At 37.9% G+C, this 26,661-nt stretch overlaps 3 protein-coding genes across 3 annotated transcripts; all 3 read left to right on the top strand.

Annotated features, from left to right (window-relative positions):
- The first annotated feature begins 679 nt into the window (after positions 1 to 679).
- On the top strand, positions 680 to 9,651 carry LOC111777348. The gene is made up of 11 exons (XM_023656897.1): positions 680 to 835; positions 1,139 to 1,591; positions 2,019 to 2,116; positions 2,207 to 2,252; positions 3,084 to 3,166; positions 3,257 to 3,321; positions 6,970 to 7,037; positions 8,176 to 8,235; positions 8,438 to 8,470; positions 9,253 to 9,318; positions 9,401 to 9,651. The coding sequence occupies exons 2-11, from the start codon at positions 1,163 to 1,165 to the stop codon at positions 9,443 to 9,445; spliced, it is 993 nt and encodes a 330-aa protein (XP_023512665.1). The 5' UTR covers positions 680 to 835; positions 1,139 to 1,162; the 3' UTR covers positions 9,446 to 9,651.
- Positions 9,652 to 12,899: 3,248 nt separating this feature from the next.
- LOC111777344 (probable glucan 1,3-alpha-glucosidase) lies at positions 12,900 to 18,654 on the top strand. Its single transcript, XM_023656890.1, has 6 exons — positions 12,900 to 14,491; positions 16,254 to 16,527; positions 16,604 to 16,739; positions 16,919 to 17,129; positions 17,794 to 18,000; positions 18,129 to 18,654. Exons 1-6 carry the CDS (start codon positions 12,932 to 12,934, stop codon positions 18,492 to 18,494), a joined length of 2,754 nt encoding a protein of 917 aa, XP_023512658.1. The 5' UTR covers positions 12,900 to 12,931; the 3' UTR covers positions 18,495 to 18,654.
- A 3,034-nt stretch (positions 18,655 to 21,688) lies between these two features.
- On the top strand, positions 21,689 to 22,862 carry LOC111777350 (NAC transcription factor 32-like). The gene is made up of 3 exons (XM_023656899.1): positions 21,689 to 21,892; positions 22,015 to 22,292; positions 22,366 to 22,862. Exons 1-3 carry the CDS (start codon positions 21,730 to 21,732, stop codon positions 22,771 to 22,773), a joined length of 849 nt encoding a protein of 282 aa, XP_023512667.1. The 5' UTR covers positions 21,689 to 21,729; the 3' UTR covers positions 22,774 to 22,862.
- Positions 22,863 to 26,661: the final 3,799 nt, after the last annotated feature.

The following is a 26,661-nucleotide window of genomic DNA, read 5'->3' as shown; positions in this document are numbered from 1 at the left end:
TGGACCTTGTTAATGCGCGTCAACATACAGGCGCAAGGGTTGCGGCACGCTGTCGAGCCAGAGGAAGGAGAAACGATTGAGTATTGGGAGGATCGGCTGGCGTTCGCCCGCCATATTTATGATCTGTGCCCTCAGGGAAATCTCGCTGGCGCATGCACGGGAAAGAGGCAGATCAAAAGAAGAATTGCTGATGATGGGAAGAGAGGTCACCTGAGCAAGAATTGCTGGAGCAAGCTCAGGAACAAGGAGACGGCCGAAAAGGTCGGCCCATTTTGCTCAATCCGAGGAGGATGAACCGACCCTTTTCATGGTGACTGCATCAGTTCTACCTAGCCTCGAACCCGAGGAAGAGCTCCAAACCATATGACCGGGGCCAAGTCTGCGTTCTCCGAGCTTGACTCGGGGATTCGCGGGACGGTGAAATTCGGCGACGGCTCCGTCGTCGAGATCGAAGGGCACGACACCATCCTATTCCTTGGCAAGGGAGGCAATCATGACAAGCTGACCGGCGTCTAAGACTCAAGGCTAATATTGTGAGCCTGGGTCAACTCGTCGAAGATTTCCTCTCACCGAAAAATGTGCACCATCCTATTCCTTGGCAAGGGAGTCAATCATGACAAGCTGACCGGCGTCTAAGACTCAAGGCTAATATTGTGAGCCTGGGTCAACTCGTAGCTGATTATCGAAATCCAACAATATTTCCCCCCTTTCTCTATACGCACACCGGCACTCCCTCTATGCTATCTCCCTATACGCTACAACCGCGCCAGCAGCCACGACTATCCAGTCTTCTTCTGCTCGTTTCCAAAGCCCGCCCACACTCTTTCTTCCGCAGGTACCGTTTTCATTTTTCTTCTTCATTTTGATTTCTTCAGTTCCCCGTTCGAAAATAGGGTCAATTTGGATGGGTTTAAATTTATAATCTAAAATCCTTCAATTTCCGAGAGATTTTGAACGGATAATTTTTTAGACGAAACGGGATTTCAGATGAGATTCAATTTCGAATTGATTTTTTCTGTTTAAACCAACAACGATGAATGATTGTTCTGATTGAAATCTTCCCTAATTCGGGAGTTTCAACGAGGATGATTTCATTTTGATTACTCGAGATTTCTACTTACGCTTTCAATCTCTATAGGGGAGGAGCGACGAACGAGTAAGCATGGCGCTGTGTATCTCTATTCCTTCCTTCTTGGATTCTGTAACTGCTTCTTCGCTATCTCGCAAGTATTTTAGCCTCAGACGGCGGCCTTCCAATTCCGTCCGTTTTCTTAACTTGAGCCTTCCCACTTGGCCACTATGTATCTGCCGAGCTTCCAATTCTCAACCTGGACCGTCACCCAAACAGTCTGCCTCCACCGCTTCTAAGAAGAGGAAGAAAAAGGGTAAGGGAGATACCAAGGTTTTCAATCCTAGAGACATTGAAGTTGAGGACGATTTTAGTGTCGATGAGGCTGGACCCTCGAGCTCTACTTCCAATTCCAGTTATTTGTCGTACCACCCGACGACGTTGCCGAAACCGCCAGCTGGGTTTGTGTTAGATGACCATGGAAAGGTCCTCATGGCTTCAAACAAGCGAATTGCTACCATGGTAAGGTTTATTTCTCAGTTCCATCTTAGAGGATTTTTGTTTAAATTGCAACTCAGTGCTCCCCTGTTCACCTGATCGACGGGGCATTTTGATTTTCAGTGTATGAATGAGAATTTCAGTTTGCATTGATAATGAATGCATCTGTAAGGTTTATCTCTTCCTTGATTCTTTTCTTGTCTCGCCTTAGGCTGTGTCTATCATTATTACTTTTATTATTATTATTATTATTACTCTTGGATAAGAAACCTGTACGTATATTAAGAGAATAGAAAAAAAAAACAACCCAAATGGCAGGGGAAGAGATAACCCCCTCCCAAAAGAACTAATCAGTAAGTTAATGAAAGCTTGTTCTCATCAAAGAAAGAAAATTACATCATGACTAAATTATCTTTATTTATTTGTTTTTTTTTCTTTTTCTTTTTGACAGGTCGATCCTTTAAATAACTTGCCTTTAGAATGCGTTATAAGAAGAATTTTTAGAAGTTCAAAAGGGGATGAGTGCATGCTGCTTTGCCCTGTGGACACGTGAGTGTTGTTACTTTCATGTCATTATGCTATAGCATTGACACATTGAAAGTTTGACGTCTTTTCTAATTTGCCTCAAAATTGCTGCAGGCCTGTTCAAATATTGAAGAGCAAGAATATTGACGGATGGTCAGCTGTATGCTTTCTTTTCATATGGTTAAATTCCTCGCTAGTTTTAGTTTGTTCATGAACTTGAGTGCGGACGGTTTTACAATATTAATTCACGTCGTGAAGCCGGTATATTTCAAATTTCTGTATGCTGTGAAAATACAATTTCATGTTTTTATTGTTTGTCCCTTTTATTATCTTTTTTCTAAATAATGTTATTATATTTTTCTTTCTTCTATGTCTCCAAAGAAGAATGCTTGTGCAAGCCCTCATTGTTTAGCAAGGAATCTATGAAGATTAGAACTTGAATCACATTTCTAACCTCCTTCAAATTGCTTTTGTAATTTCCTCTCGAGTATAAAGCACTATGGTCAAATCTGACACTTAGAAAGTATGGTTTAGAAATGTGATTTAAAGTTGCATAACTTTAAATTCATATCACTAAAGGCTGACAGTCGCTTACGGAGGTTACTAGTTCAGTTGGGCTATGGAGTTCCCATTCTGTTGTGGGATGATTGTTGGATGGACAATAAGCTTCATAATCAAGTTTGTCCTTAGGCTACACCTTGATAGATTCAAAAGAAAACAGAATGTTTGGACAAAAAACACATTGGGTTTGAACATCAACTATAGAGTACTTTTTTTGCTAAAGAAAAAATGAAATGGGCTTCATTACAAGATCGCTAATTATTTAGAGTATTCAAGGATATTCAGCTCATATATGTACAGGGACTCTCGTCTTTGTTTTGATGCGTAGTTTATCGTGTTTTTTTTATTTTTTATTTTTTATTTTTATTATTCTGTAATCTAGAGTTTGTTTTTCAAGGGAAAAAAATTGTCTCCATGTTCTATGTCTCAGGTGAGTGATGATGAAGTTGAAACTATTCTCCCTGCTGCTGCTTATGCTCTTGCCAAAATACACATGCATTTGGTACACAGCGGGTATGATATATTTTATGCCTTCATTTAAATTTTATGAAAACAATTGCATACTATCTTGATACATCATATGATTTCGTGATATCTTGTTAGATTTTGCTATACAGCGAGGGGAGGATTTTGCTATTCAGAAGAGGACATCTTTGATTTCTGCACAGGTATATTAGGTTCCTAAAATTAATAAAAGCGACCATTTTTAGGTTAAATTATTCAAAATGCCTTGAACTTTAGAGCTGGTTTTCACTTACTCTTGAACTTTCAAATGTTACACTTTTATCCTTACATTTAAATTTGCTTCAAAACGGCCCTTCTGTTAGCTTTTCACAAAAATGAAGTATTAGTGATTGCTGAAGAGTCATTTTATGGTGATCTCTAGCATGTCTCTTCAATTTTAATGGATCAGAGAAAAGGTAGCATGACTTCAATTTAATGGATCCACCAAGTGTTTTGGAATCTGGGTCCGGTTGTGTCACTGTTTGATAGTTCCAACTTTCCAACCAATCTTCTATATCTCCCAATATCTTAAAAAGTTCTCCTTTGGCGAGTTGCAGGTTTGGTAATCATCGGACTACTATATGGTTTGACTCCTAGTTTTTCTGTCTCTGATAACAAATCAAGTACATATTTCCATTGTGACAAGAAAATAACTTTCTTGCTTCTTATGACTTCAATGCCCTAAACATTCTTCTGTGTTCTTAGATCTTTAATATGAAGCTGACCTTAAAGGAAAATCTTAAGGGAATACATGATTGCATCATTCCTATAACAATATCATCAATGTAACAACAAGCTGGGTAACATTATTCTCAGCTCATTGATAGAAAACAAAATGATCATATGTACTTCTCTTCACACTAAATTGTTGATCTGCTTGACTAAAATTACCAAACCACATCCGTGGACTCTGTTCCAATCCATACAATGATTGTCGCCACAAATCTAGGTGGTTGCTCCATTTGAAATTCCTCCGAAAGCTCACCATTTAGAAAAGCTTTCTTAATATCAAGTTGATGCAAAGTCCAAGATTGAGTAGTAACCATGGAAAGAAATAGATAGAAGTTAATTTAGCAACTGGAGAGATTGTATCAAAATAATCAATCCCATAGATTTGAGCATAACCTTTCGCAACAAGACAAGACAAGCCATTGATCCGTTGGGGTTAACGTTGATTGCAAACACCCATTTACGCCCAATTTCTTTATTTTCTTGCAAGAGGAGAAACTAAATCCCAAGTACCATTATCATGTAAAGCATTTATCTCCTCAATCATTGCATTAAGCCAACCAAGATGAGAAAAAGTTTCATGAACAATGTTAAGGATAGATGTAGAATCAAGGGATGTAATGAAAGAATATGTGGGCGATGACAATTGGTGATAAGAAACAAACAAAGAAATATGGGCGATGACTATTGGTAATAAGAAACAAACAAAGAAATATGGTAAGTACACATGCGTTTATCTTTAAGAAGGGCAGTGGGAAGCACATCACTAGGGCCTTGGATTAGATGTTGAAGAATCTATTGGTATAGGACATTTGTTTGAAGGTTGCTGTGGTGGCCGCCTGGAGTATACTTGAGTAATGGATGGAGTACGAGAGGATGTTGAAGAGATAATCTCATAGATAAATAGATAAACTCATAGGATGTTGGAAGTAAGATGAACAACATTAGATACCATTTTATGTTTCATCTTATCTATAGTTGACACAAACTAAAGATAAACCTGAAAAGAGAGAAAAAAATGAAACCGAACCACAAATATTTCCATAACCACGACAAAAGTAGCACAACCCAATTCAAACCCAAGGGATTTTATTGAATCCAATCACACATATAAGCTGAAGAACACATCTTGAAACAAACCCAATCGACATAAGCTTATTTGGACAGCCCATGATCCTTCATGTGTCACCGCATGGTGAGGAGACAGATTTGATCGGAAATGCGTGTGGCTCATGCACAACTGTTTCTGACAAACAGCAACGATGCTTCGACTCTTCTGACAGTGACGCTCCTCTTGAGTGGGGGGTGTTAACCATCGTCACTCTGGACTTTGGATTCTTTTGGGGGCTTCACTTGTAGTTCTTTCTTTTGCTTGTTATCTGCTCTTCCGTCCTAGTCTATCGCTGGTTTCTCCATTCTCTAGAAGATTAAAATCCATAGGAACTTTTTTTCTTTTTTGTATGGCAAGTTATGGGAGAGTCAACACTATGGATCTTGTTCAATGACACTCTTCCTTCGTGTTGCTCCCACAGTGGTGCATGCTTTGTAGGTGTTAGTTAGAGGACTTGCATCACTTATTGTGGGGATGTCAGTACGTTCACTCTTTGGCCGTAGTGGTTAAACTCTTTCAGTTTACGTTTTGCGTGGAATTGTCGACGGTTATACTATGATTGAGAAGGTGTTCTCAATTTTTTGTTTTTTGTTTTTTTTTGCTCTTTGGTAGGGGCATTTGTCTCAGGAGAAACAATAGATTCTTTAGAGGGGTGGAGAGGTCATGAGACTAGGTTTGGGAGTTGGTGCAATTTAATGCTTCATTGTGGGCGTGGGTCACTAGGCCTTTGTGTAATCATTATCTTGGTTTGTGTTGGATTGAAGTCCCATTCTTGTAGGTTGTGTTTTGGGTCTCCTTTTTGTATGCACTTGTATATTCTTTCAATTTTCTCAATGGAAGCCCAGTTTCTAAAAAAATAAAAAGAAAAATTAGTGTTGCTTACACCTTTATCTGGGATATATCCCAGTACAATCTATCCTACAGAGTTTACTTTAGATTGGGTTTTTAGCTTCCCAAATTTATTGGTTTAGGAACAACCAGGCCTTGTATTTCGCTAGCTCTCCAATTATATCTGAAGACATTGTTTCCGTCTAACCTTCTTTGGAAGGCATATTCCCAAGTTTACTTGGTGTTGTTGAGCTGTCAGTGTAGAAGGCCTGGAGAAGAGCTTGAACATCTGGCGAAGACACATAAAAGAGGAAGAGAGGGTGTTTCAAATTTTATTACAGCTTCTAAAGGTGGATTTCTCTAGGTGTACTTGAAATTAGGAGAGAATGTCTCTTGAACTCCTCTGTGGGGTTCTGGTTAAGTCGCGGTTTTATTGATCTTGGTCAAAACCTCTGGAAAGATGGGGAGATTAAGAAGCTTACACCATTATTACATATTATCATAGCCAGAAGCTGATGGATTTGCTAGTTTGGCTGCTGTATGGTGGATGGTGGTGGTCTCCATAGTATCTAGTCATTGTTTTTTCTAGGAAATCTGGCTTTTGGTAGCATTACAGATGATTATTGCAAATATCACCCAATAAGAAAATTCTTAATTGCTTTCTCTCCCCCAATTAAGCTCCTGTGACAGATAATGGGAGACATAGAATCATGTGCGTCTCCGTTGCTTTGTTACCCATTGTCTTTGGTGGTATCTCTTGGATAGATAGATTAGACCTCTTCCAGTGTCTCGATGTCAGTACTACGACTAGATCAGTTACACACAGGTTAGCCTTTCCAAAACAAAACAAGGGGCAGGATCGTGCTATAAAGCACCTTTTAGGGAAGTTTGGCTGGAAAGAAACTAATGAACATTTCACAATTCTTCTTGGGAAGAGGATATTTGGGAGACTGTTAAATACAGAGCTCCCTTTGATGTATTTATTTAGACACACCAATGTTCAATAGTAGAAGTATCTGCTCATGTGCGCAGACATACATATATTGATACTTAGGTAATACGTTTCGTTGCTTCTGACTGTTTTATATGTAAAAACAAGAGATGCGGGACTACATTTTAACGCTGTATGTTCATTCTTTTGCAGATGATGGACAAGATGTAGATGTAGATGGCTTGCCTAATGAGGGTGTAGAGATCACTTGCTTTGATATGGTAATGTCAAATTTAAGGATTTAATGATAATAATGAGCTTAGACTTTTCTTGGATGCCTTTCTTCTACTTGGAAGCTTTAAGCCTCTCTTTTTTGTAGTCTATGTTTATGTTTTTGTTTCCTTATTTTAGAATATGTTTAAATTGTTACCGAAGCATCAAATAATGGCATTTCATAAAACAGGGAGAGTAGTGTACAATAACTTCTTTCTTTCTAATATGGGTTCTTATTTTCATTCCTACTGTGAGATCCCACATCGGTTGGAGAGGGAAACGAAGCATTCTTTATAACGGTGTGGAAACCTCTCCCTAGTAGACGCGTTTTAAAACCTTGAGGAGAAGCCCGAAAGGGAACCCAAAGAGGATAATACTTGCTAACGGTGGACTTGGGCTGTTACAAATGATATCAGAGTCAGACATCGGGCGGTGTGCCAACAAGGACGCTGGCCCTCCAAGGGGGGTGGGTTGTGAGATCCCACATCGGTTGGAGAGGGGAACGAAGCATTCTTTATAAGGGTGTGGAAACCTCTCCCTAGCAAGTGCGTTTTAAAACCTTGAGGGGAAGTCCGAAAGGGAAAGCTCAAAAAGGACAATATCTGCTAGCAGCCACTTGGGCTGTTACACATACTATTTGAAGTTTCATCTTGCTTTTATATTTTAACCTGGCTTCTAAGGATTAGAGCATTTGTATAAATAAAAACTGAAGATGATGCTTGAGAAACATTTTTTAACCTTCGTAATAACAATGTTCTAATCCATAATTATTTTTCAAGTACTGGTAAACAAACATATTCCAAGAACAGAGCATACATTTGTGGTTGCAGTACCATTATGTTACTTGTTAGTTGATAGTTGATTCAACTTTTCGTTGCTTGATTGTGGTATATTCTCACGATTTCGATTTCCAGTTGTCAGCTTATTATATTCACTTCTTACTAGTTCCTTTATTCTACAAAATGCATCTTGCAATATTTTTTTCACTTTCCTTTTGATATATAAAATTATGACTGAATCATTCTATGGAAGTGGGAACATTATTTCTCTAGATAGCTGAAGATCCTGAGCAGGTCTTCTCTGTTTCATATTGTTGAAATATGTGATTTTAATGCGTGGTTACTGTACTCTTTTTGTGGGGTGCAGGATGGAGCACATTACATGATTTATACGCCATCTGATCCGCTTCTTTTTGTTGCTACGAAGGTACCTATGAATTAGCTATAACTATGCCATATTGTACTCCAATTAAAGCAGTGTTGTTTTTGTTAGAATCTCCCTTTAAACACTATGATGCTAAATGCGTGGTGCTTGGTATCGTTTTTCCAAATCAAATGGTGTTAGGCGGCTGCTGCTGCATCTATTGAGCGATGACTAATCAAGTGTATCAACCCATTTGTTTATGCAGGACAAGCTTGGACAACTTACAATTGCTGATGATGTAAGTTATTTCATACGTTTTATGAACACTTCCTTGTCTGGTCGTATTCTGTAGCCTTGAAAACTAGTGCATATGGTCGGTGTGCTTTAAACATCTTTACGAAGAAGAAAAAACACAATGATTTCTGTCATTCTGACTGGTGGAAGAGTAGCTTTGAGGTTGGCTGATTCTTATCCTGCATTTTGGCTTTCGGTCTTTCATGCAAAGTTTAAGAAATGAATAGATTTATAATGAATTTGGGGATCATACGTATCAGATATGTATAGGTGGGACTAGCGGATATTGTCCTCTTTGGGCTTTTCTTTTCGGGCCTCCCTTCAAGGTTTTTAAAACGACTCTGCCAAGAAGAGGTTTCCACACCCTTATAAAGAATGTTTAGTTTTGCTTCTCAACCGATGTGGGATTTCACAATCCACCCCACGCCTTTTCGGGGCCCAGCATCCTCGCTGACACTCATTCCCTTCTCCAATCAATGTGGGACCCTCTCAATCCACCCCCATTCGGGACCCAGCTTCCTTGCTGGCACACTGCCTCGTGTCCACCCCCCTTCGGGGCTCAGCCTCCTTGCTGGCACATTGCTTGGTGTCTGGCTATGATACCAACTGTAATGGCTCAAGCCCACCGCTTGCAGATATTGTTCTCCTTAGGCTTTCTCTTACGGGCTTTCCCTCAAGGTTTTTAAAACACGTATGCTAGGGAGAGGTTTCCACACTCTTATAAAGAATGTTTCGCTCTCTTCCCCAATCGATGTGGGATGTATTCTGAATATTGTTGGAAAACAGGAGCTCTTGGAGGACCCAGCAACTATCAGTGCCATAGACGAAGAGACTGAATTTAACGCACTGGTGGTACGTGAAATGTGTGGTTTAGTAAAAATAGAGATGTTTATAATGTAATGGCTTGTTTTGTTCTGTTATGTTATGTCTGCAGGAAGAGGAGGCTGCTCTCCTTGAATCAGTTTTAGGGAAAGAATAACCAACCCACCACAGCTTCAACTGAAGAACACTAGGCATAGGTACGTACCATTTGTAACAATAACACTAAATTGGGCTTAAACCTGCCTGCCCTGCCTCTTCTTTTGCCTCATTTTTTCATATTTTAGTACGTAAAAAATGATCAATACTGTTTTGGTTCTTTTTTTTTTTGGTAAGTTCATAATCCACAGGTTCCTAAAGTATCGATGATAGGTAAATTAGTGTTTTCGTTAAGCTTTTAAAGTGTCGTGCGCTCTAAGAGGTTAGGTATTCAAATCTTCAAGTGAGCTTAATAAGTATGATGTTTCGGGTCTAGGTTTTGAAATAAGAATTACAATTAGAAGTTAAATTGGTGACGATAAACATACTATTAAAAAATAATTATTCATTTAAATATAAAATTACTAGAATATAATACATTTAAATTTGGCGAAACGCATGAAAACATGAATAGAACAAGTGCTTCTCAGCACGAGCACACGAGTGCCTTGCATTCCCTAATTGTGGTGTCTCGACGCTATCTTTGCACGAGATTTTGGCTGTTCTTATGGGTTTATATCTATAAAAATATATCAAATACTAAAAGTAACTAAGCCCTAAAGATAGCTCATAGATACATAAACTACAACGTTCATTTCTTAATGATTGAGAAAATAAAAATAACATTAATTTGGTAAAACTAAATGTTTCTAATAAATAGCTATCATAGTCTTTGATCATAGTTTTAATGTTTTAAAAATTTTAAAAATTGTATTTTCTAAACCGCCGTTGTAATCTTTGATCATAGTTTTAATGTTTTAACGCACTAATTGATATTGAGATTAACTAATATGCATGGTTGCAAATGTATATGCATTAAACTCGTGTGCATTTTGAGAGGCTAAGAACAATTTGGTCGAAACTAATGATAAAGTAATTGTAAACATTAAGCGATTATAATTCAAATTACGTTTAGAGTGACTTTTAGCAATTATAAATCGTTTGTTTCGTAGGGTTGAGAAACGAAATTGAGGAAGAAATTGATATGGGCATGTTCGGGGTAGGGGAATTAATTTATTGCCCGAGAAAACACAATTTTTTTTTTTTTTTGTATAATTTTCTTCCACTTATTTATTTTTCTCAATTCTTTTACATTGTTATATAATACATACCATTATTTTTTTTTAATTCGATTGTTCTACTAATTATTTTTAATTATAAATTATTTATTTAAGAATATTTATTAATATTTACTATTAAATAAATTCAAAACCCTAAAATGATATATTATTTATAATATACTTATTAATTTAATTTAATAAAAAAACTAACTAACCTCAATTAATTATCTAAAGTTAATTAAGGTAATAAAATTGATAGAAGTAGTTACAAGAATTAAAAATATTATTATTCATTTATGATAACATTTTATCTCTCAATTTATTTTATTTGAATAAATTTAACTTTAATTTATTAAATTATTTATAATAAATCAATAATAATTTATTTATTTTGACCAAAAAAAATTATTAAATAAATAAACTACTTATTTATTAAAACTTATTTTGACAACCCTTAATTATCTAATATTAAATAATATAATTTATTTATATGAAATTTGATAATATTTTTTATATAGATATTTGATTGTCACGCACCTTATTCTTAAACATAGCATTCGCAGACATCTCAAACTTGACTATGATTTTAATGATACAATAAAATTTAGCAGTGAATATTTTAACTTTTGAGAAGAAGAAGACATTTTTATCTTTTTCATCTCTAAGTTAGTGTTCTAATCGTCGTTGGCAGCAGTGTCGAAGCTAAAGCCCTTGGCAACAATAAAGGATCTTTAGGGCGAGGAGTGGAAACACGTGTGATAAGAACAATCACTTTAAAGAACATATTCTAATCTTCTTGAAGAAGATGGTAGCGGCAACCACAAATTCTGATAGCTGAGTTGAAGAGACGGTAGCACTTTTACACTTTTCACTAAGTCTATCTCTTTTACTATATACTTTTTTTTACCTTTATAAAGAATATATTCTAATCTTCTTGAAGAAGATGGTAGGAGCAACCACGAATTTCGATAGCTGAGTTGAAGAGACGGTAACAGTTTTACATTATCACTAGGTCTATCTCTTTGCCTTTATTTCGCAAATTGTTTTCATTTTTACAAAACGGTATATTTGTATAAAAAAAAATTTGGGTGGCTAGGAGTTTTGAACTGTCTCAACTTTTTTCATCTGAGTATAAGAAATCTGTAATAGTCAAACCTCACTGTTAGTGAATATTGTCCTTTTTGCACTTTTCCTCAAGGTTTTAAAACGTGTCTATGAGAGAGATTTCTATGCCCTTATAAGAAATATTTTGTTCCCCTCTCCAACCTACGTGGGATCTCACAATCCACCTCCTTTTGGGGTCCAACGTCCTTGCTAGCCCATCATCCAATGTCTGGTTCTGATTCCATTTGTAACCGTTCAAGCTCACCACTAGTATATATTATCCTCTCTGGGCTTTCCCTCAACGTTTTAAAATGCGTCTAAGATTTCTACACCCTTATAGAAAATGTTTAGTTATCCTCTCCAAAATATATGTTTTCATGTCTATTTATCATATGCTGCTCTAAAAGTGGTTGGAACAAATTCAAACGTTGAAAGAGATGATAAGGACAATATACGAGTATTAGAGCAGAGACAACAAATGATCGAATAATTTTCGATTTGAAAAAATATTAATCGCAGCTCAGTTTCTTCAACGAATACTTTAAATGACTCAATTACAATTTTTAAATTAGGGTTTCAATTTCAAGTTACTCTTTTTTCTTCAAAATTTAAGCCTTAATACTGTTTCCTATGGCTTCTCGGAGCAACATCGAAACACAAACAAAAAGCCACTAATAGTCATTTAACAAAAATCGGACCAAATTTTAGTCTCACGAGAGTTATAAGTCTATAATTTAATGTACGTACACAGAAAAACAGGTAAAATGGTTAAAATTATGATTTTACCGTTAAGGTAAGACAATTAAAGGTATAATTTTTAATTTTTATTTTGCAAAAAACCAGCTTAAAATATATATATATATATATTATTTATTTATTTATTTCAATTTTAGTTTTAGAATTTAGTTATAATTTTAAATGAATTCTTATGTGTTAGTTAAGTTTCCTTTTTATTTTAATTGGTTTTAATTATCTTTAAATTTAGGGTTCAATTTTTAGTTCCATTTATTATCATATATCTTTCTAATTTATTTATTTATTTATTTTTATTTATAGACCTGTTTTTAATCCAAAATAGATTTAAATTTAAATATTTTATTAAATAATTTAGAGTAAATAAAATATTCAACTTAAAATAATATAAATTATAAATATAAATATACGAATAACTAAAATAATATGTTAAATTTAGACTAATATAAAAAAAATTCACTAAAAAAATATTAAATGAATAAATAAAACATTTTTCAAACCATTATGATCAGTGCCTCATCGAAGCCACCATGGGAGTTTCCTACCTTCTCCTTCTACTCCTCTTGCCTCTGCATTTCACCTTCGTCCTCCCATGGAAGAAGGACGAGTTCAGGAGCTGTAACCAGATTCCCTTCTGCAAGCGAGCCCGCGCCTTTAAGCCTGGATCGTGTTCCCTTGTAGCTCATGATGTTTCTATTAGTGATGGGGACCTCACTGCCGTGCTCCTTCCCAGGAATCAGAACCCAGATCATCCATCCAAGCCCTTGTTACTCGCGCTTTCTGTGCATCAAGGCGGCGTTCTGCGCCTCAGGATCGACGAGGATCCTTCTTTAGATCCTCCCAAAAAGCGATTCGAGGTGCCGGATGTGATTCTCGATGAGTTTTTGAGCAATAAGCTTTGGTTGCAGCGATTTTCAACTGAGACGATTGGCTCCGATTTGAGGCCGTCTTCGATTGTGTACTTGTCCGATGGTTATGAGGCAGTGCTTCGGCAAGATCCTTTTGAGGTTTTCGTGCGTGAGAAGTCAGGTAAGCGCGTTTTATCTTTGAATTCAAATGGTTTATTCGATTTTGAGCAATTGAGGGTTAAAAAAGAAGGCGAGAACTGGGAGGAGAAGTTTAGAGGACATATTGATACCAGGCCGTACGGTCCCCAATCGATTAGTTTCGACGTTTCGTTTTATGATGCTGATTATGTTTATGGAATACCGGAGCGTGCAACTAGTCTCGCTCTTAAGCCCACCAGAGGACCCGGCGTCGAGGAGTCGGAACCTTATAGGCTGTTTAATTTGGATGTTTTCGAGTATGTTCATGATTCTCCGTTTGGGATTTACGGGTCAGTCCCTTTCATGATTTCACACGGTAAATTGCGGGGAACTTCTGGGTTTTTTTGGTTGAATGCTGCTGAAATGCAAGTTGATGTTCTTGGATCTGGCTGGGATGCTGAATCAGGGATTTCTCTTCCTTCATCTCAAGGTAGGATTGATAGTTTTTGGATGAGTGAGGCGGGCATTGTGGATACTTTCTTCTTTGTAGGTCCAGAGCCTAAGGATGTTGTTCGGCAGTACACAAGTGTGACGGGGACTACAGCAATGCCCCAGCTCTTTGCAACAGCATATCATCAATCTAGGTGGAATTATAGGAATGAAGAGGATGTTGCGAATGTGGATTCTAAATTTGATGAACATGATATTCCCTACGATGTGTTGGTGCTTGATATCGATCACACAGATGGAAGAAGGTATTTTACATGGGACAGTGAGCTTTTTCCCCATCCGGAAGAGATGCAGAGGAAGTTGGCTGCCAAAGGAAGGCACATGGTTACCATAGTGGATCCTCATATTAAGCGGGACGGTTATTTTCCATTGCATAAGGAAGCAACAAAGATGGGATATTATGTCAAGGATGCTACTGGAAATGATTATGATGGGTGGTGCTGGCCAGGTTCATCATCCTACCTAGACATGTTAAGTCCACAGATCAGGGCATGGTGGGGAGACAAGTTTTCTTTTGAAAACTATGTTGGTTCGACTCCTTCCTTGTATATATGGAATGATATGAATGAGCCTTCTGTTTTCAATGGTCCAGAGGTATTTTACTCAACTGTCTACTTTTATTCCTTGGGTCTAAAATGTTTTTGGGCGCATTTTTTTTGCTTCGTATTTTGTTTACCATTGTGTCTTGCATGCCCGATTCCTTAAATGTACACAGAGTATCCATCACTGGGATGCCTTTATGTACTCACATCAAATGCTCATGTAACAGCCCAAACCCACCGCTAGCCGCTATTGTCCTTTTTGGACTTTCCCTTAAGGTTTCTAAAATGGTCTGCTAGCTAGCCGATATTGCTCTTTTTGGACTTTCCCTTAAGGTTTCTAAAATGGTCTCCGACCGATGTGAAATCGCACAATCCACCCCAGCGTCCTCGCTGGCACACCGTCCGGTGTCCACCCCCTTCGAGGCTCAGCATTCTCGTTGGCAAACTACTCGGTGTTTGGCTCTGATATTATTTGCAACAGCCCAAGCTACCGCTAGCATATATTGTCCTCTTTGGGCTTTCCCTTTCGAACTTCCCCTCAAGGTTTTTAAAACGCATTTGCTAGGGGAATGTTTCCACACCCTTATAAAGAATGCTTCGTTCCCCTCTCCAACCGATGTGGGATCTCACGGCTCAGCTATGAAGGGCTTGGCTTAAGGATTTAGAAAATATAATATATTCAAAACCAAAAGTAAATACAAGAGAATGCAGCGAAAGTGAGATTTTAGGCGCATTAGTATTGATATGATTATGGTTAAAAGTATAGCAGAAAGATTTAAATGGATATTAAATTCTACAATATCAGCAAGTCTAAATGCTTTTATTGAAGGGGGACCAATTATTGATCCTATTCTAGTTGCAAATGAAGCTGTGGAAGAATGTAGGAACTGGAAACTTTGAGGATATAGGTGCTGAAAATTGATCTCTATAATATGGTTGATTGGGAATTCATACTAAAAAATGTAAGAAAATGGTTAGGAATAGAGATGTCTATGGGGTGGGTGGGGACGGGAAGCCCTCCCCATCCCCGTCCCCACCTTTTATTTTGATTTCCATCCCTGCAAAATTATCCATTTATTTTTTCAAGGATCGAGTTCTCCGCAAGAAATTTTCCCTATATATATAATATTCATTTCAAAGAATTTTTTAAAGATTATTTTCAGTTATCCTAAAACATCCTAATAAATCCAATAATATTTCATGACAAAAAAATATAGCATAATGTTCAACCTAATTTCCAAAAACTCAAATTTCAATATTATAGCTTGATGAGATGGGAAGTAACCTTGCCATGTCGTTGGTTCCTTTTAAGCGCTGATTGTATTTTTGGCAGCAGTTTATGCTACTGCTTTTACCTTCGAAGTATGGAAGTTTTCTGGCTTTTTCTCTACAGATATTGCTTCCTTCATGAGTTGGCACGTTCGTTGGTGGGCTTCTAAGTAGAAAGTTGCTTTTTTTATAAGTAGAATGTCATTTTTAACTCTTCAATTTGGGTTTTCCTTTTTGCACTTCGTTCAAGTGTGAGGATAATGTTTTTCACGATATTGTTGAAAACTTAAGTCAGTTTTGAGAACTCTTATTTCTGGCATTGTAATCTTATATCATCAGGTTATTTTCTTCAAGTTCATATTCGATAAGGACTTCTTCCTTGTAATGTGTTTCTCAGTATTTAGACCATTTACCTTCTTAGCTATTTATGGTTCATTTATCATATCAGATCACATATTGCTTTGTATTGAAAAAAAGTAGTTAAGAACAAGTTGTGTTCTTCTGCTGTAATATTATCAAATTTGTTGACTGATGTCTCTATCTAGGTTACAATGCCTCGAAATTCTCTACATCAAGGAGGTGTAGAACATCGAGAATTACACAATGTCTATGGATACTACTTTCAGATGGCTACTGCAGAGGGGCTAGTTAAGCGGGGTGATGGAAAGGATAGGCCTTTTGTGCTCTCGCGAGCACTTTTTGCTGGAAGCCAAAGATATGGAGCAGTATGGACGGGGGATAACACAGCTGATTGGGATCATCTCAGGGTTTCTGTTCCGATGGTTTTGGCTCTTGGCCTTACTGGATTGTCATTCTCCGGTATGGATCCCCTTTCTTGGAGGTTGGAACTATCAGTCATATTGTTTTGATAGTTATGGCTAAGTTGTTTCAACAGGTGCCGATGTTGGTGGTTATTTTGGAAATCCTGAGACTGAGCTGTTAGTGCGTTGGTATCAGCTAGGTGCCTTTTATCCCTTCTTTAGAGGCCATGCTCACCACGACGCCAAAAGGAGAGAACCTTGGTTATTCGGGTAGGATATCATGTACTTCCTACCTGTCAAATTTTAGCTTATGTCACATAATTAAGGGACCTCCTTTTTCGTATAAAAAAAAATCATAATTAAGTGGCCTGTTGACTGCTGGATAGTAGTGATAGAAATAATGGTTTTGTGATTGACAACTTTGTGTTATTTGTCTTGCATTATTACAGGGAACGAAATACAGAATTGATGAGAGATGCTATACGTGTTCGGTACATGTTGCTACCTTATTTCTATACCCTATTTCGAGAAGCAAATACAAGTGGTATTCCTATTTTACGTCCATTGTGGATGGAATTTCCATCTGATGAAGTTACATTCAGAAATGATGACGCTTTTATGGTGGGGAATGCTCTTTTAGTGCAAGGAATATATACCAAGGTAATTCCTTTAACAACAAAATCGTGAAAGGAAAAAAAAAAAAGAAAAAAAAACACTTACGGATTCTTAATGATTGAGATGAGGACTCTTGGAACATCTGACTTGAAACTTGATATGAGTCTTATTCTATTATTTTTCTCTCCCCAATGATCCCACAAAATAACACACACCCCATCATGTCATAAGAAACAACTCTTCTCACAAAAAACCAGATGGAAGAGGAACTCCCCAATTATATCCTTAGTGTCCCTACGACGAGCTAACAAGAGATGGATGTTTGAAAGAAAGAATTCTAAAAGGATCTTGCAAATTCACCTCTTCAAAGAATGTGATTTAGATCTTCCTTAGCTCTCTTGACAAATAATACAACAAAACGAGCCAACTAACAAGGAAAACTTCCTCGCAATCCGATCGAAACTGTAACTCATCCGTGATGGAGGGGTTGATTTCAGGGACCAATCCAAATGATTTCCTTAACTTGAGAAGTTAAGATGTCATATTAGGAGTTCGAGTGAAATTTATTTAGATTTTAGTTTTTATTTAACATTTTATAACTTATAATATCCCCTTTTCTTTAGTTTTATTAGTCTTTTACTTTATTTGAATTTTATTTTCGTTGATTGTTGATTTCTTATTCAATATCATGATTTGGTTACACTTGTAGGCAGCTAAAACAGTGTCGGTGTATTTGCCTGGCGAACAGTCTTGGTTTGATTTTAGAACTGGAACTATGTATAGGGGTGGCATCACCCACCGGCTAAAGGTTTCTGAAGAAAGCATCCCTGCTTTCCAAAAAGCTGGAACGATACTGCCCCGCAAAGACCGCTTTCGCCGGAGCTCTACACAGATGGTGGATGACCCCTACACTTTGGTATGTATTTGTTACCTTACCGGGAGGCACTCTTCAACAAATTATGCAATACTCAAATCTTCCCTTTTCATTCTTTTTACTGGACTAATATCAGGTTCGGTGGTTTAATATTTTCGTGTCGTTCATAGGTGGTAGCTCTTAATAGTTCACAAGCAGCAGAAGGCGAGCTTTACATTGATGACGGTAAAAGCTTCGAATTTAAGCAAGGCGCATACATCCATCGCCGATTCGTGTTCTCAGGGGACAAGCTTACATCATTGAACGTGGGACCTATTGATTCTAGTAGCATCAAGTTTTCTTCCAACTGTGTTATTGAGAGGATTATAGTTCTTGGACATAGTGGATCAAAATCTGCTATAGTTGAGCCAGAAAATAGAAAGGTTGATATCGAACTTGGTCCACTGCACTTCCTGACAGGGCGACACATATCCGTTCTTACACTTCGGAAGCCCAACTTGTTGATTACAGATGATTGGACGGTAAAAATTTTGTAAGAATTCATAATTGTCTTTATGGTAGAAAGGAAAAGGAAAAGGAAAAGGTTATGGTAAGAAAAGAATGATACTATGTGGTGAATCTCTGGTTAAAATTGTTGTTCTCAAGACGAGAACTAATGATATTTAAGAGCTCCTGAAATGCGCTGTTTTTTTACCATTCTATGATTGATTGTTTAGACTTTAGAGTTGTCTTTGAGTTTCTCCCTTATGGTTTGAGCTGTAGGATTATTAACCATTTGAAAGAGTACACTAACGAAAACATGTAGGTACTCAGTTCCTGAAAAGGGTTCCCGAAAAGGAGGCTTCGACTCCGACGTATTTGGCATGCAGGTATTCAGTTCTTCTATTAGAAGTGATTCCTTCATGGATGGATACTCAAATTGGGAATGATTCCATATAGAAAAGATAGAAAACTGAGGTTAGAAAATGGGATATCTGAAACTAGCATAGGTAATCTAGGAGAAGGATTTATTGAGTTTGGTCCTAATGTGGGATTGTTGACTTAGGCTTCACTTCACAGTCCAAATGTGTAAGATCCCTTATCGTTTGCGGAGAAGAAATAAACACACTTTATAAGGGTGTGGAAACCTCTTCTTAGCATATGCGTGTTAAAAAACCTTAAGGGGAAGCTTGAAAGAAAAAGTCAAAAGAAGACAATATCGAAAGAAAAAGTCCAAAGAAGACAATATCTGTTAGCGATGGGTTTGGGCTGTTACAAGTAGTATCAATACCAGACACCAGGCGATTTTCTAGGGAGGAGGCTGAGCCCCAAAGGGGGTGGGAACGAGGTGGTGTACCAACAAGGACATTGGGCCCCAAAAAGGGTGGATACGAGGTGGTGTGCCAACAAGGACGTTGGGCCCCAAAAGGGTGGATTGGGGGGTCCCACATCAATTGGAGAGGAGAACGAAACACTGTTTATAAGGGTGTGGAAACCTCTCCTAGTATATGAATTAAAAAAATCTTGAGGGGAAGCTTGAAAGGGAAAACTCAAAGAAACAGTATCGGCTAGCGGTGAGGTTGGGTTTGGGCTATTACACAATGAGCCCAAGTCCCACTAGTTTGAAACTTATAATAGCTATTCCCTAATCGAAGAAAGAAGGTTTCAGTCTCATTCAAGAAATGAGCAAATTGTTGTGCAATTGTCTTTGGCAAGAAATAAGAGATTTGTGAGTTGACTAGAGATATATATCATTCTTCGTGCATCTAGATTTGGTTCCTGAGGAAACAGATATATATCATTAGCGGGTATTATCGTACAATATAGAATTCGAGACAGGCTGAAATTAATGAATGACCTTGGTTAATTAGTGTTGGCTAGCTAATAGGACGAGCAGTGTAATAGAGTTCTTTAGGACAGGCAACGTGAGTGAGAGCCTAAATCATAGTGGCTTTAGGGTCTTCTCTTTCGAGTTTACCTTGGCTCACATTGTAGTAAATAGAGCTTCAGAGCTACTACAGTGCTTCGCTAACGCACAGATCCGACAACAGGGTCCACAATTATTAGATTGGAGTCTAAATTGAGGGGTGGTTGGAAAGGGAGAAAGTAAGAAGGTTCCCGGAAAGCAGCAAAACATGTTATAGTTTCATCTGGATGTTTGCTTTTTGCTCCCACATTGATGGCGACCCTTTAAGGTGAGATGCATGAACCCAGTTGCCACAACCACTTATTTTCTCTTTAGGAAACGGCGGCGGATTGAAGGTGAGCCACAGAGGAAGGGAATATCTGCATGGCGTCCTCACCTTAAAAAAAGAGAAACAAGACAAAACAAAAGAGCAATCTTTTTCCACTCCGATGTTTTTTTTTCTTTTTCTTGTGTGGAGGCTGATGGCTGTAGCGTACGATGGAATATTAACTATCGACGAATTCCAAGAATTTTAGGCGGAATGACATTATTGCAACTTTTTCTACTTCTCAGGGTATAATGACAGACCGAGCTTCTCGATTACAGAGAATCGGCGGAGAAATTTTGTGTTATATATGCTAATCTTTACGATATTCAAATGACTTCCATATATTGTTAAAAAAAAAAAAATGGTGGATTTCTAATAGCACTCCCCCTTCGTTAATTGAATTAACTGTAGCAGCATCATCGTTAGTTTGCCCTTTTTTACTGCATTTACTCGGGTGAGTCTAAGATTTTTGCTACATACAAATATTTTTGTTAGATCGTTGATACAGAACTAATGAAATTCTTCGTATATACCCATTGCCCGAAAAAATTATCTTGTCAGTATCGATATAAATGATCTTTCCCCCTGTGTTCGGCTACAGTGAAAACTCCTGAATCTCGAGCCACGTGGCATTCCAACCCAATTCCAACAATGCAATTTTTGGACCGAGAAAGCAAGACTACTTGACGTTGCATACTAGAACTTATTAAAGCACAATTCACATCATTATGTTTGATAAAAGGAACGAGGGAACTTATAAGTTAATTTCATATATTTTTTCCATACAAAGCTAACCGTAAAACTAACCGTAAAAGTATTTTGATTTTTTAATATTTTTAAAAATTTAGGAATCTTTAAAAATATTTTTATTAATTTAGTCCCATTTTAATTCAAAAATATTCTCTAATAATTGCGTCATTTTCCAATTTTATTCTCAATCTCTTGAAAACTTTAACTAATTTATTTTAATTATGTTCTTTTTAACGTTGTCAAATGTTGAAAGTTGGATGATAAGAGAGAGAAGAGGATCAAATGTAAGGAAAAAATCATCATCAAAAGTCAACATACTAATAATAATAATAATAATAAATAATAATAATACATAATAATAATAATAATAATAATAATAATAAGTTGTTTTGTTTTGTTTATTAGGGTTTGAATCCTTTACTTGGGATACAAGCAACCACTCCTCACTTCCATAATTATTATTATATTTATGTCTTAACCTGTAATTTCATTAATAAATTACTATTATTATTATTATTATTATTATTATTATTTAAATGGCAAGCTGGGGTCCACCCGCTGACCATCTAATGGACAGTCAACCTCCTTTTATGACCACACATCCTAAGCCGACATTCAAGGACCCCAGCCATGCCGCTGACGTGTGCAGTGACTCACACCCCCTCCCCCATCCCCCCTCCACGTGTTTCCTTCTTCTATATATACCTCTCTCATTCTTCCCCATCTCTCAAGCTCATCCACTTCCCAATTCCCCGCCGCCGCTCATCGGAGTAGACCCCTACCGGATCAGATTCGCCGCCGCCGCCAAATGAGCGTAGCTGGGGTGCAGTTACCTCCAGGCTTCAGATTTCACCCCACCGATGAGGAGCTAGTCCTTCACTACCTCTGCAGAAAGTGCTCCTCCCTCCCCGTCCCCGCCCCCATTATCGCGGAGATTGACCTTTACAAATACGACCCGTGGCTCCTTCCCGGTATTCTTTCCTTCTTTTCTAGTAGAATAGATCGAGGAAAAGAAGTGAGATTGAAAGTCCAATCGACATTAAATATATTTGTATATATTCACGATTAACTTTACATCGTTCTCATTTTTTAGAATTGACCGTCTCGGGTGAAAAGGAGTGGTATTTCTTTTCCCCTAGGGACCGTAAGTACCCGAATGGCTCCCGTCCCAACCGTTCCGCCGGAACTGGCTACTGGAAGGCCACTGGGGCCGACAAGCCCATCGGCCGCCCCAAAACTCTTGGTATCAAGAAGGCACTCGTGTTCTACGCTGGAAAGGCTCCGAGGGGCGTCAAGACCAATTGGATCATGCACGAGTATCGCCTTGCAAACGTGGACAGATCCGCTGCCAACAAAACACACAACTTGAGAGTAAGAAACACCCATCCATCAATCAATCAATCATTTTTTAAAAGTGATTTGTGATTGGTTAATGAATTTGCAGCTGGACGAATGGGTGCTATGTCGTATATACAACAAGAAGGGATGTATAGAGAAGCATTACCAATCCACGGATGACTTTGAGGAAGAGGATGAGAAACCAAATATTAGTGCCACCATGCCCAACAACAACAACATGGTACAAATGGACACTTCCTATTCGGTGCCCATAATGCACACCGACTCCTCCAGTGGCTCGGATCCGGCGACGTCACCCGAGGTCACCTGGGATAAGGAGGTTCAAAGTCGACCCAAATCGGGAGGAAGAGGAGGAGATATTGACTTCTTTGAGTTTAGTTACATTGATTCTTTCTCGGCGGAGGACAATCCATTTGGAACACAAGTTCAGTTCCAGATGGACAATCTTTCGCCGTTGCAAGACACGTTTTCATATTTACCGTGGCAGATTTAATGTAATAACTCAAACTCATATCTCTTGAACTTCCCCTCAAGATTTTAAAATGTTTCGGCTAGTAAGAGGTTTCCATATCTTATAAGAAATGTTTCACTCCCCTCCTCTCTCCAATCGACGTAGGATTTCACAATTCATTCTTTGGTGCCCCAGAGTTGTCGCTGACACATCACCCGGTGTCTGACTCTGATACCATTTGTAACGGCCCAAGGGGTGGATTGTGAGATCCCACGTCGATTGGAAAGGGGAACAAAATATTTTTTTGATGTGAAAACCTCTCCCTAGCACACGCGTTTCAAAACCTTGAGAGGAAACCTGAAAGGGAAAGTCCAAAAAGAACAATAACTAGCGGTGGGTTAAACCTGAAAGGGAAAGTCCAAAGAGAACAATAACTAGCGGTGGGTTTGGGCTGTTACAATTGACCCAGGTCATGGGCTAAGCGAATGCATTGAACCCGGTCGGTAGGCTTCCTCACTCTGCTACGTATAAACATAATATTCATGCTTTCAATTCATCCTCCTCAACCCAAAACCAAGAGGAGCGATGGTAGTATAGTTAGCATCACAGACACCACACCGGTATGATATTGTCTACTTTGAGCGTAAGTTCTTACGGCTTTACTTTTGGTTTCTCCAATCCAAAGACCCTTGTACCAATGGAGATGTATTCGTTACTTATAAACTCATGATCATCCCCTTAATTAGCTAATGTGAGACTCCTCTCCTAACAATCCTCTATTCGAACAAAGTACACCATAGAGNTAGCTAATGTGAGACTTCTCTCCTAACAATCCTCTATTCGAACAAAGTATACCATAGAGTCTCCCCTTAATTGAAGCTCGACTCCTTCTCTAGAGCCCTCAAACAAAGTACACTGTTTGTTTGACACTTGAGTCACTTTTGTACACCTTCGAGACTGACAACTTATTTGTTCAACATTTGAGAATTCTATTGATATGGCTAAGTTGAGGGCATGACTCTAATACCATGTTAGAAATCACGGATCTCCAAATTGGTATGATGTTATCCACTTTGAACATAACCTCTTATGATTTTGCTTTTGATATCTCCAAAAGATCTCATAACAATGAAGCGTGCCGTCATAAATGATTTCTCTTAGCGATTTTCTAGCAAGTTCTCTATTCAACTAAAAGAACAGCGCCAACATGAATGGAAGAATCATTGCGTATTAACCCACATGAATCATAACAAGATATATATGATCAAAGTTGGGTATTTACGGGTAGTTCAATGACATGGGCGTTCAATGACATCAAAGTAAAATTCTCAAATGTTGAACAAAGGGTATATTTTGTTCGAGGCCTCCATAGAAGGAGTTGAGCCTTGATTAAGGGGAGAACAACGGTCTCAGGCTGGATGCACTAAAAGAGGGTTTCGTGGCGATTATGGGGAATGGGCTCCGCCAATGGTTTTCTTACCTTGACAAATGCAATTGCTCGACTTCATACCACTTTTACTTCCCTAGTCAAGATCTTCATGGACTTCTCTTCATAACTCAAACTCTCGTCTAGTTGTAGGGATTCAAAATCTATCACTTGAGACGGGTCTGTTATGTATCGTTGTAGCATGGACACATGGAATACATTGTGGCTCCCAAAAGAGTAAGTGGTAATGCCAAGCGGTAAGAAATTTGCCCAACTCGCCCTAAAATCTCAAACGGTCCAATGAAGCATGGACTCAATTTGCCTTCACCCAAATTAGAGGATGCCCTTCCTAAGTGCTACCTTTAGGAAAACCTTATCCTTAACAGCCAACTCTAGATCCTTCATCACACATCGACATGACTCTTTTTCCTACTTTAAGCCATATGGATCCTAACTCTTATATTTTGGATAACCTTGTTAGTAGCTTGAACTGATGGTGTTGTTATAACACAAAGCAATTTGGAGTTTAGGCACTCTAAGTACATCAATTGAACTGATGGTGTTGTTATAACACAAAGCAATTTGGAGTTTAGGCACTCTAAGTACATCAATTATAGTAAATTAGCTAGCATGTTCATAAGCATTAAAACTCAAGGAGTTTGAGTACTAACCTTTTGTAGTTCAAATTCCTTTTTTCTTACGAACCGGTTTCGAACCACCACTAGTGTCTTCCCTACTGTTCTCCGGCCTTAGAACGGGATTGGATTAATTTCAAATTAAAATAATATTAAATGATTAATAAAATAATTTAATTAATATTTAACATTAATTCAAATGTCATTCCCAATCAATTCCGACACATATTGATTAAAATATTTAAATCTTTTTAAATATCTTCGATTCTCCCTTTTTGTTTAATGCGTAAATAAAACAAAAATGTTGTTAAATATATCGTATATATTTAGCGCATATTCCCTAATTTGAATTCCAACATTTCGAACTAACTTGTCATATTGTTCTATGGTTTAAGTCCGAAATGAGCTACTAGGGCGACCTAATGGACCTATAGATCATGGGCTCCAACGGTCTGAGATTAACTAGCTAAACTCATTAACCTTGTTAACCAACATTCGTTGACTACTAGGACACTCCACTCTAGCCTAGTAGTTACACTCCCCTCACTATAGATATATTTTTGCCCATTTGATATAACCATGATTAGTGAGTTGATCCTACCAACATTCGTTGACTACTAGGACACTCCACTCTAGCCTAGTAGTTACACTCCCCTCACTATAGATATATTTTTGCCGATTTGATATAACCATGATTAGTGAGTTGATCCTTGATCCTTCACAGGTTGTTCGTAACTAGAGCTGGGTCAATTTACCGTTTTACCCCTGAAGTTACTTCTTGTTTCTTATGTTCAACTGATCCTCTAATGAACAATTAGTTTGTGGTCCAACCACTGACCTGAATCCCTCTCAAACCAATGAGAGGGTGGGGTCCCTTGTTCAAGACCTGGAGTCAGTAGTTAGGATAACCTCTCTAGTATCCCTAAAAGTGGGTAGGAGTGAATTTCATCTTGCACCCTATGTCTCCATAGTATCCCTAAAAGTGGGTAGGAGTGAATTTCATCTTGCACCCTATGTCCCCAGCTATTCACCCAGTCTTACCCTTGAAATGAGAGGCTTATTGAGTCGGCGAACTCGAGCCACTCTCACTCATGCAAATCTAAGGATAATTTCGAATAAACAAGAGTTCATGGTTAGCTTAGGATTAAGAACGAGTTACCTAGGTCATCGAATGAAAAAATCAGTCTCAACCGTAAATGATCCTACCAGGACAAGGTACTCAGCTTTATCTTTATACTATAGATCATTTTGACTATATACTTGAACTTGATCCACTCTTATGTCTTTACATATAGTTCAAGTAATCATATTATAGTCAGAGTGTTCTTAGTTTAGTGGATTTAGATTAATAATCGTAAAATTCACTTTATTCAATAATAATCTTTACCGAATAAACATCAATAATAACTTTATTGAAAAATAGAATATGTTTTTGTTTACAAATCATGAGTTTTATGACATAAAACCCAACATGAACTTGTGCTCTCCAACTTTATCCCAACATACCGTGGACCAACACTTTTTCTTATACAGGGCCTCAAATGATGTCATGTCAATCGCCGCTTGATAACTATTATCATACACGAACTCCATGAGGTTCAAGTGAGTTTCCCAGCTACTTGCATAGTCCAATATACATACTCACAACATATTCTCTAGGGTCTGGTTCAGATGTTTAGTTTGTCCATCTGTTTATAGGTGAAATGTCATACTCTAGTTGCGAACTCTAGGTCTATCAAAGGACGCTTCTCTAAAACTATGAGGTGAAACAAGGATCTCGATTTGACACAATGGACACCGGTCGATGAGCTTAAAGAAAAAAAAATTATTTTGTTTATATTCATAAATGTTCCCTCCTGCAAAGACGAA

Source organism: Cucurbita pepo, chromosome LG16 (assembly GCF_002806865.2).
Source record: "Cucurbita pepo subsp. pepo cultivar mu-cu-16 chromosome LG16, ASM280686v2, whole genome shotgun sequence".
In the NCBI taxonomy this organism is placed as follows: Eukaryota; Viridiplantae; Streptophyta; class Magnoliopsida; order Cucurbitales; family Cucurbitaceae; genus Cucurbita; species Cucurbita pepo.
This window is presented reverse-complemented; position numbering and strand designations above follow the sequence as displayed.

Coding starts and splice junctions, on each gene's coding strand:
- LOC111777350 (XM_023656899.1), top strand. CDS start 21,730: ATGAGCGTAGCTGGGGTGCAGTTACCTCCAGGCTTCAGATTTCACCCC. Junction 21,893..22,014: donor CGACCCGTGGCTCCTTCCCG/GTATTCTTTCCT, acceptor CTCATTTTTTAG/AATTGACCGTCTCGGGTGAA. Junction 22,293..22,365: donor ACAAAACACACAACTTGAGA/GTAAGAAACACC, acceptor ATGAATTTGCAG/CTGGACGAATGGGTGCTATG.
- LOC111777348 (XM_023656897.1), top strand. CDS start 1,163: ATGGCGCTGTGTATCTCTATTCCTTCCTTCTTGGATTCTGTAACTGCT. Junction 3,167..3,256: donor ATGCATTTGGTACACAGCGG/GTATGATATATT, acceptor ATATCTTGTTAG/ATTTTGCTATACAGCGAGGG. Junction 9,319..9,400: donor CTGAATTTAACGCACTGGTG/GTACGTGAAATG, acceptor TTATGTCTGCAG/GAAGAGGAGGCTGCTCTCCT.
- LOC111777344 (XM_023656890.1), top strand. CDS start 12,932: ATGGGAGTTTCCTACCTTCTCCTTCTACTCCTCTTGCCTCTGCATTTC. Junction 17,130..17,793: donor TGCAAGGAATATATACCAAG/GTAATTCCTTTA, acceptor TTACACTTGTAG/GCAGCTAAAACAGTGTCGGT. Junction 18,001..18,128: donor TGGATGACCCCTACACTTTG/GTATGTATTTGT, acceptor TGTCGTTCATAG/GTGGTAGCTCTTAATAGTTC.